This window comes from Vigna umbellata, chromosome 6, assembly GCF_029865625.1.
Source record: "Vigna umbellata cultivar VRB3 chromosome 6, Vumbellata_1.0, whole genome shotgun sequence".
Taxonomy (NCBI): Eukaryota; Viridiplantae; Streptophyta; class Magnoliopsida; order Fabales; family Fabaceae; genus Vigna; species Vigna umbellata.
The window spans coordinates 28,955,510-28,965,599 of NC_142170.1; the positions used below are offsets into that span (position 1 = coordinate 28,955,510).

The 10,090-nt window shown below is 30.5% G+C and overlaps 1 protein-coding gene across 1 annotated transcript; it reads right to left on the reverse strand.

Moving 5' to 3' along the window:
* Positions 1-1,370: 1,370 nt before the first annotated feature.
* On the reverse strand, positions 1,371-5,060 carry LOC148197163 (uncharacterized). The gene is made up of 7 exons (XM_088092438.1): positions 4,797-5,060; positions 4,416-4,581; positions 4,259-4,317; positions 3,285-3,403; positions 2,834-3,071; positions 2,262-2,382; positions 1,371-1,652 (listed from the first exon to the last, which is right to left on the reverse strand). Exons 1-7 carry the CDS (start codon positions 4,854-4,856, stop codon positions 1,573-1,575), a joined length of 843 nt encoding a protein of 280 aa, XP_087948564.1. The 5' UTR covers positions 4,857-5,060; the 3' UTR covers positions 1,371-1,572.
* Between the last annotated feature and the right edge of the window lie 5,030 nt (positions 5,061-10,090).

The window sequence follows — 10,090 nt, forward strand, 5'->3', positions numbered from 1 at the left end:
TAGACTTTGAAACTTTAAAAGTTTTCATACCACAAGTTATTAATTACTTCTTTATATAATATGTAATTGAATTTAAACAAAATATGATAAAATAATTTATTTATTTTACTTCACGTTACCCTATTTAATGATTTAATTTAAAATAGAAAATATGGTTAACTTACTAAAAGATAATCAATTTAGAAGATCGCATAGAAATATAAAGTTAAAAATAATAAATACTTTTAGTTAGTTATAGAGTCGGAGAGTAAATTATACATATAGGAAAAGGAAGATAAGAACTTAAAAATTATGTAATTAATTATTCTAATTTATAATATACGGTCGCATTACATCATATTTGGTTAAGCTATGTATGATATTGACGGTTCAAAATTATGAATGAGAGTTAGAAAAAATTGAATGTGTGTTGTACTTTATTGTTTCATTAATAGTAATTGATTTGTGGTATGAGACTCGACATAATTTTATTTATTTTATATATAGAAATGACAAAGTGGGTTAGATTTGTTGAACATACTTAAAATTAAATGTAGCCGTTAAGTTTTGAGCCTAATTTAGAATGACATTTTTAGTTCTAACCAAATACATATTTGTGTTAAACTTGCAAAATTAGGTCAAAATTGGGATATCTTTTGTCCCCACCTCTTATTGTTTGCATTCCCATTTAGTCGGATACCTTTAATTTTGGAAAAGAAAGATGGTTTAGTTTTGAAATATCATCAGCATAACTAATTTGGGTTTTATGAAAGCAGTTCCAACACATCATAACTGGTATAAAAAATAAATTATTTTCTCATTAGATTATTCAATATTTTATAAAAGGTTAAATACAATTAACGTGTTTAATATTTAAAAACCAAAAAGATATATAATACTTTAATTTCTAAATGTGAACTGATTATCACAATAACATAACGTAACGATCCACTTCCATAAAGAAAATAATAACCCCGCGTAAATTATTAGACTTTTGACCAAATTGAAGCTTTCGATAATGTATATAAAACGGATAACGCACAAGGCAGCCAGCCGAGTAATATTAAATGTGTAAAGTATAGGTGAAATATTCATCACATGATTGATGTTTGCCAACCACTAAAGTTACGCTCATCAGAGATTATAAATAAGAGCAGTGCTGTATTTAAAATAAATTCTTCCATTGGATTTAAGTATACTTTCACTTTTTCTCTAAATTATTTTCTCTAAAGTACAAGAACTGTAATAAAATAATTGCATAAATAAAATTACTCATAAATAATCCTAATGAAGCAATGGATATAGTTATTTTCACATTTTACTTCCGGTTTAGACCTCTGAGAAAAATATACTATTTGACATATGACACTTTGTCCGTTTTGGGAAAGTAATGGATTGCAAAACACGCTTGCTTACTGTTCCCATTCCTCAGTAACGGTATATGAACAAATTCTATAGAAGTTAGAATTCCACCATAACAAATTCATAATAAAGTTACATTATTCTTACATAGGACTAGTTTAGGATTATTTAGACTTTAAAAAACTAAGTAACTAAGTAACAAATTACAGGTATCAAACTAAGTAACCAACCTTAGAAGATGGACACGTCTGGTGGTGGTCCATACACACTCATCCAAGAAAGTGGCACTCGCCATGTGCCACTTTCAATTCCTGGAAAGGCATTGTACGAAATATTAGAAACCAACTCTTACGATTTTTTACTTGCAGAAATGTGTTTATTCATTTGTCACAATTAAATCTTTAACATGCGAAAAATGAGATATGTGGTTGATAGGAGAAATACTAAGATATTTGTATCTTAAAATAAGATACCCATGAAAATACACGCCTCAAAGATGTTCTAATCCAAGAAATTCAGCAGACCCAGAAAAATGATAATAGTCTCAGTAGTGGGATTAGGGACAAAGGCTTAGAAAATAATAATTTTTAAAATCCACATTTGACAAATCCGGGAAGAAATATTCTCCGTCACATTTTTTGGGAGTTAAAAATAATGAATCATTATATCCTTGAAAAAAGATATTGGAAAAATCATTAGTTGTCATGATAAGACAATTTTTATATGAATAACATAACATAGATAAAAAACAATAAAGAAAAAGAAAGATATTGGAAAAATCATTAGTTGTCATGATAAGACAATTTTTATATGAATAACATAACATAGATAAAAAACAATAAAACAATATAAAAAGACGACAAAGATAAATTAAGTATAGAAATAATTATAAAAAGACAGCAAAGAAAAAGACAGCTCACCAGTAGTAGGGTGAGTCATCTGGAGAAGTTTATATGTTGCATCGGCTAATTGAAAAGCATCCGATACATTGTCCCCTTCTGAGCAATAACACAACAAGCAGGTGACCTTCAAACCTTTAGCCTGATACATAAAAACCATCACCTTACATCCATCAATCCATGTATCCATATATTGATGCTCTATTTCTTCAATTTTTGTAATTAAAAGGTAAGGGATAACCACCCTGCGACCTTTCATTAGTTATTATTTTTAAAAATGGAGATCAACTAAACTACATTCTCTGACATTGTTCTTCATATGGAAAAAAAATCCCTAATGAACCTGGCCTCTCCTTTCGCAGCAATCAGTCCAGGTAGAGCCTTAATAATTTTTTCATGCAAAAAATAGAGCATACCATGTAACTGAAACAAATTCCAACTAGAAGGAGTTCTTTCTAAAGAAAGTTTATGACAACAGGCATCAATCTAAAAAATAAAATTAAAGGATGCCATCACTTCTCTTATCTTCATACAGAGGCTTTAAGGATTAACAAGAAATGTAGCATCATGAAATATAAATGCATGTAAGTTACCTTGAGAAAAGTAAAAAGTGCAGCAAAAGGCAAGCTAGCATAATAATTTTCTTCTTCTAGCTCATCTTCTACAGAAATAATATCTTCCAGTGTAACATTTCCTTCAGCTAAATCATTAAGATATTTCCAATGCTTTTGAGAAGGATCATACTCCTGAAGTTTCTTCCATCCAAGCTGTTCGCAATTTTCATCAGTTCCATTGCTGTTGGCACTAGAAAGATAATATATCTGCAAACCACTAATGTGATAGCCAATAGATGTATCAGAATGGAAAGAATGACAATGCAATTTCCTAAACCAAGCTGGATTTAAAATACTGCATAGTTGTCATAATGACAAAGCTAAGAACCTTCTGAGGGTTATAATTTGAACAGAAGTTACAATCAGAATTGAATGACTTAAATATCTTAACCACGAAGAAGGGCAGTTTCAAAAATATATAGCTCCTCACCTTGACATATCAACTTTTTGCCACTTTCCAAAATCTAAGCTGGAGAGAACAATAATATGTTTCTTTCCACTGCCAGCAAGAAAATCAGCCATGTTTTTTGCAAACTGAACCATCATACCCTACTCAAATGACCATGTATCAGAGCAATTTCCTCTTACAGTTTCCAAAATTATGTGTACTAATTCCATCATTAAATTTAATAGAAAACATTAAGATGAGGTATAGTGCAAAAGCATCAAGAAGATTGACGTTAACAAGTGGCATGCACAGTAATTCGTGCTTAGTTCAGCCAAATCACAAGTCAAAATACACACAGTTCTGTTATTGTTAATCCAAATATTAGGTAGTAATCAATTATACATATTAATCTTTATGACTACCCTAAGAATCAATCTGGCAATTGCCACACACTTCTAAATTAGAGTAGGAAATTCAGAATGGCGTTGTTCACGCACTGCACATCCTTGAATTTTTCACCTACATTTCAAAGAGGACAGCAAACTAACTGCATTGTTCAGAGAGGCTACTAGGACAGCTAAACAAGTAACACAATCATAAGAACAAGATTTTATAGGATAAAAGTTGAGGAAAAAGAAACGGAAGTGATAAGACAGATGGAATCATTTAATGAACAATTGAGAAAAACACTGACATGAGTGCGTATGTTTTTGACAGGTATAACACCTTGGATTTCGAACAAGGCAGAAATGTAGAGATACAGAACAGGTTCAAACACAAGAGGAAGTGAGATACTACTACTATCATTCGTTCAAGCACGCACTAGTTTAAAATACCAAAGGTATCACTGAAGTCTCAGTTTGTCCATATTAAAACTTTACTGCCAACAACTAAGCTTCTAAGGAACAACCCACACGTTGCAAATCACTTAATGATCCCCTAGCTAGAAAATCAGCACATTACAGGCAAGCAGTATCAGATTAAAGGAACAAAATAGATGTTGCCATGGGTATTACCTTAATCACCGGCGATCTCTGTTGGATGATAGTGAGAGCATTAGAAGGAGAATCATAAGCTGCAAAAAGTTGATGAGAAAGAGCATAGAAAATGAAATTAACAAGAGTAATAGTTGTGAAATAACAAATAAAATTAAAAACAAAAACAAAGGAGGACCTTCAAGGGGAAGTGCAAGGTCTCCTTGAGGAAAGGGTCCATAAGCATCATTGCCAACACAGGGCAAAACGTTAGGATCGTCCAAATACCCAACTCTCTCTGAACCCATTGATGAAATCAAAAGATCCGCAACTAGCTGCCCCACATTGCCAATCGACAGAGCAGGCTGAAAGCACACAAATTACGATGATGCAACATGCACACACATACACACTCTAAAGAACTAAATTAGTAGTTAATAGTTAGGTCTAAAATTGAGCTAACTCCACACGTTATTCAGCCATGAAATGAAAAATCAATGTCTATTTGCAGAATGGTATAAAAGACCGAGTAATGAACTGGGAAGAAAAGGAAGGACGAAACCCTAGAACATGAACGCACTAAAATCAAAGTGGAGAAATCCTCGTTAAGGTCCTTGCCCTCTTCTGGAACAAACTCCATTATCGATGCTAACGCTGAAGTATTGTATATGCCACTCCTTAAGCTCTTTCTTCCTTTGCTAATTACCACTCTATTTTCTTCAAACCTTTTTCGATTCTTCTGATCAACGCCAAGTTTTCAACTTGAGGAAGACGAAACAAAGAGTCATTAGGTGGGCTTTGAATCCGGCCAACTAATGGGCTTATCAGAGGCCTTACAGGCCTCCTACGGTTAAGGAATTACATCCATCTAATACTTTTTGGGTGTTAGCTCCCTCCATCACCCAAGTACTTCTGTATCTCTTCATTATTTTTTTTTATTTCAAAAATATTTTATATATCTCTACTATTTTATTTTATTTCAAAAATACCCTATACCTTCCCACTATCCTCAACAATCTTTCTCTTTCTCTCTCTGCATTAATAGAGCATTATCTTTCTCTTTCTCTCTCTACATTAATGGAGCATTCATATGGCTTAAATTTAAACTTGTGATATATTGCAAAATATAAAATTGAGAGGAAACTTCAATATTAGTGCTTTTACCACTTCCATTTTATAAACTTAAAGGTTAGATGCAAATACAAAATAATAAACATAATAATATTAATAGTAAATAATATATTATTATTATTATATACTAACTTTATAACGACGAAAGAACTAAATAAATACCAAATCTTTAACAAATAACTTTTCTTTTATATTTTAAGTATTTAATAATATTTTTATATTATTTATCTAATAAATTAAATACTTTATTTAAGTTATTTGAGTTAAACATGTCGTAAGTTAAAACATAATATAATGTTAAAAATTATAGATATTAAATTTAAAAAAATACACACATATATAAACATTTTTCTAGAAATTTAAAACAAAATTTTACCATTTATTAAGTGATTTGAAGAAAAAAAAATATTGAACAGTGAAAATAAAATTGAATCAATCTTATTTAAGGGAAAGTGTAAATAAAATTTTACGATATATCACAAGTTTAAATCTGAACCATGTAAATGCTTCATTAATGTGGAGAGAGAAATAGAAAGATTATTAAATATAGTGGGGAGATGTAGGGTAATTTTAGAATAAAAGAAAATATTGAGAATGTATAAAGTATTTTTGGAATAAAAAAAAATATTGGAGAGGTGCAGCAGCACTTGGGTGGTGGAGGGAGCAACACCCATATTTTTTTTCTCTCAAAATCCTCCCAGTGTTTGAACGGACAATCTTTAGAAAATAATTTACTTTTATAAAAAGTTAAAATCTCTTACAATGAGATATGTTGTTCACATAATTTCTTTAAAAAGAATTATATTTTTTAAAATTTACGAGAGTAATTTAATTATTTAAATTACATAACTTCACATTTTAGTAAATTAAAAATTATCATATATTATTTTAAATTTATGATATTAAATACGTACAAATTTTTATAATTCTTAATAACTACTTTTATATAATATAATTTATTTAAAATTACAAAATAAATTAAATATACAAATTAATATTTTATTTATATTTTATAATAAACATTTTTATTTGAATGAAAATTTAATATTTAAGTGAAAATGTATCAAAAAGTAAAGATGAAATAGTAAATGTAATTCGTGAAAAGTCTCATTAAAAACTTTGATTTATCTTTTATTTTTACTTTAGTAAAAATCCATCGCATTAATAAACTTATCAGAAAATCAATTTCATGCCACAACATCACATTTATTTATTTTTTAAAAAGTATAACTTTGAGACACATTCAAATTAATTGGTATAATCTATAATTTGTTCAAACATCATTCTTTCACCATTTCATTTTAATTTTAATTATTCAAATTCAATGTATACACACGTACATATTCATCCACATCAAATTCAAACATTTTATGCATAACAGTGAATATCACTTTCAAAATAATAATAAAACTAATTTCTTCCAAATCCAATATCTTAACACAATAATATCTTAACACAATAATTTAATTTATTCAAACTATATAAATCACAACATCTAAAATATGTTGAAACAACACACAGATCTACATAAAACTCAAAAATATTATAACTATCTCAACTTCAAATGTAAACCATATATCATAAGGTTCTATAAGAAAGAAAAATAACTCATTTATTTGTAATTCAAAGTCTCAACTCCAATAAGATGATTACCTAAAATCCAGAGACATAAAGTAAAGTATTCAAATATAATCAAATTTCAGTATGAGTTAATGTTAATTGAGATTATCACTTTTCTTAATTAAATCCGACAAATATTCATAAGAAAAAAATAATAATAACAAATCTACAAAATAAACAAGAAGTTACTCTATTTAAATATTTATTTGGTTAGAAATGATTCCTAACACACTTGTTGGTGTGAGGTGTCATCAAATTTTAAAAGGGATGGAAATTGTGAGCAAAGAGAAAATTTGAGAAGAGACTGAAGAAAGAATGGTAATAGAGTGTTATATATATATATATATATATATATATATATATATATATATATATATATATATATATATATATATATATATATATATATATATATATAATCTCAATCTTAATCTTGTAAATGAATTATGACAAAGTTTTTTCATAATTATTTAAATCAAATTCTAAAACTAAAATGAATTGATATAGAAAATTTTCTTATTTATTACAAAAATGTCACTTGCATGATTATAACTATAATAAATATAAAAAGTTTTCTTTTTTATTACAAAAATGTCACAACATCCACTTTTATATTTATTATAATTACAATCGATATAAAAAGTGTTATTACAATTATGTGATTTTTTTAATTAAAAAAAGTTTGAGTTTTAATTTGAAATATAACATTTTAATATATTAATAATAATATAAATAATTAATAATTTTTATTTAATACGTGTACCTCTATATAATTATAATGTACAACATTTTTTAAAAAAAATTTAAATTATCCTTTTAATTTGTTTAAATAATAATATGATCGATCTTTAAACATTGAGTTTTAAAAGGGAGAATAACTTCATTTCTTCTTAAAAAGGTGAAGCTATATTTTTAAAAGGTGCAACATTAATGGTTTGACACCATATATAGATAGGCAAAATATAACCTTCTAATACTAGATATTAGTAGAAAAATGTGTGCTGAATTGGAAGTTTTATCGGTATATCTCTTTTCTCATAATAGAAAAAAAATATCAAACATCCTTTATCCCTTAACATATTAGTCTATTATCTCATCATTTCTCCACCTTTAATTATATATGTATATGCTTTTCTTAACCTATGGCATAAATTTCAACTTTGCTACACAAATGCAGCTTGAAACAAAATTCTTAACATTTTCAAATGTTGTTTCCTTATGTTACAATCTCTCAAATCAACAAAATCTAACATTCTATTGAATTCCTCGTTGATGTTCGTTTTCTCTCGATATTGAATGACAAATGCACATGGCGGCGGCTCCATGTTAGTGGAGCTAAATACACACAACGCCTTGCATAAACCCAAATTTGAAACGCTATCACATTATGAACCCACCTCGTTTATCAGTTTCAACAATGAAGATGATGATTTCAACCATAGTCACAATTACGATGATGCCAACAGTAATAGTGCCTCTCCCTACACCATGTCCCCATGGAACTACCATCCCAACACTTCTTCTCCGATAAAAAAGTCTCCTTGGTCATTACCTAACTCTGCAAACCACTACAACGAAGATTATTCCCCGGAAACTGAGCTCATCGGATCCCTCGTCCGCGAAACAGGTCACATTTATTCTTTAGCTGTTTCTGGAGAATTGTTATATGCAGGCTCTGACAGCAAAAACATAAGAGTTTGGAAGCATCTCAAGGACTTCACTGGTTTCAAATCAAGCAGCGGTTTGGTAAAAACCATAGTAATATCTGATGGCAAAATTTTCACCGGGCATCAAGACGGGAAGATTAGAGTGTGGAAAGTTTCATCCAAGAATCCATATAACTATAAACGAATAGGGAGCTTGCCCACGTTTAAAGAATACGTGAAATCCTCCATGAACCCAAAGAACTACGTGGAGGTTCGACGAAACCGAAACGCGGTGAAGGTAAAACACTTTGATGCCATTTCAAGTCTAAGCTTGGACAAAGAAGAAGGGTTGTTGTACTCTGGATCATGGGACAAGACGCTGAAGGTGTGGCGTTTGGCGGATTCAAAATGCTTAGATTCTATCACTGCACACAATGATGCAGTGAATGCAGTGGTAGCGCTGCTTGAAGGAAGCGTATTAACAGGTTCTGCTGATGGGACAGTGAAGTTATGGAGGAGAGTGAATGTGAAAAAGGGGGAGAAAGAGAAGAAGCCTAAACATGTGTTGGATCGGATTTTGCTAAAGCAAGAAAATGCTGTTACAGCGTTGGCAGTGAACTGCATGGCCACAATGGTGTACTGTGGTTCTTCAGATGGGTTGGTGAACTTTTGGGAGTGTGACCATAAAGGTGAGTACTTGCAAGGTGATGTTTTAAGGGGTCACAAGCTCGCTGTGCTTTGCCTTGCCACAGCGGGGAACCTTGTATTTAGTGGCTCGGTGGATAATAATGTGTGTGTGTGGAGGTATAGTGAAAATGGCTTCCACACATGTCATTCAGTTTTGATAGGTCACACAGGACCTGTTAAGTGCATTGCTGTGGAGCAAAGGGAACAAGGATGGATTGTGTATACTGGGAGCTTGGACAACTCAGTGAAGGTGTGGCATGTTTCTGAGCAAGTGTTGGAGGGCACGATCCAATGCAAGACCACTTTAAGTCATATCAATTCTTCGTATTCCTCACCAAGAACAATGAGTGTTAATTCTTCCATAGCAGAAACTAATTGTTCCACCCCACGAAAGTCCATTATTAATGAAAACGACCTTGATAACCGTAACAGTGATGCTTCTAACAGCACTCTCACTGACAACAATCACGATAGAGAAGACAAATATTACATTTCGGGTGAAACTCATGACAACAAGCACAACAAAGATGATAATATCGGTGATTATGGGAGGAATAAACAAAGTAACAATGATATTGCTACAAATGCTAAAAACATTAAGAATGACCATAAGAATGTTGATGATAATAAGAATGACATCAGTGACTTTAAAAGGGTAAGTAAAAACACTGACAACAACAATGTTGATAATGGTATACACTTGGACAATGACAACGATTGCAATGTTCATGGTAGTACAACTAAAGGCATTGACAACAATGACTTCAGTGCTAAAAGCATTAAGAATGAC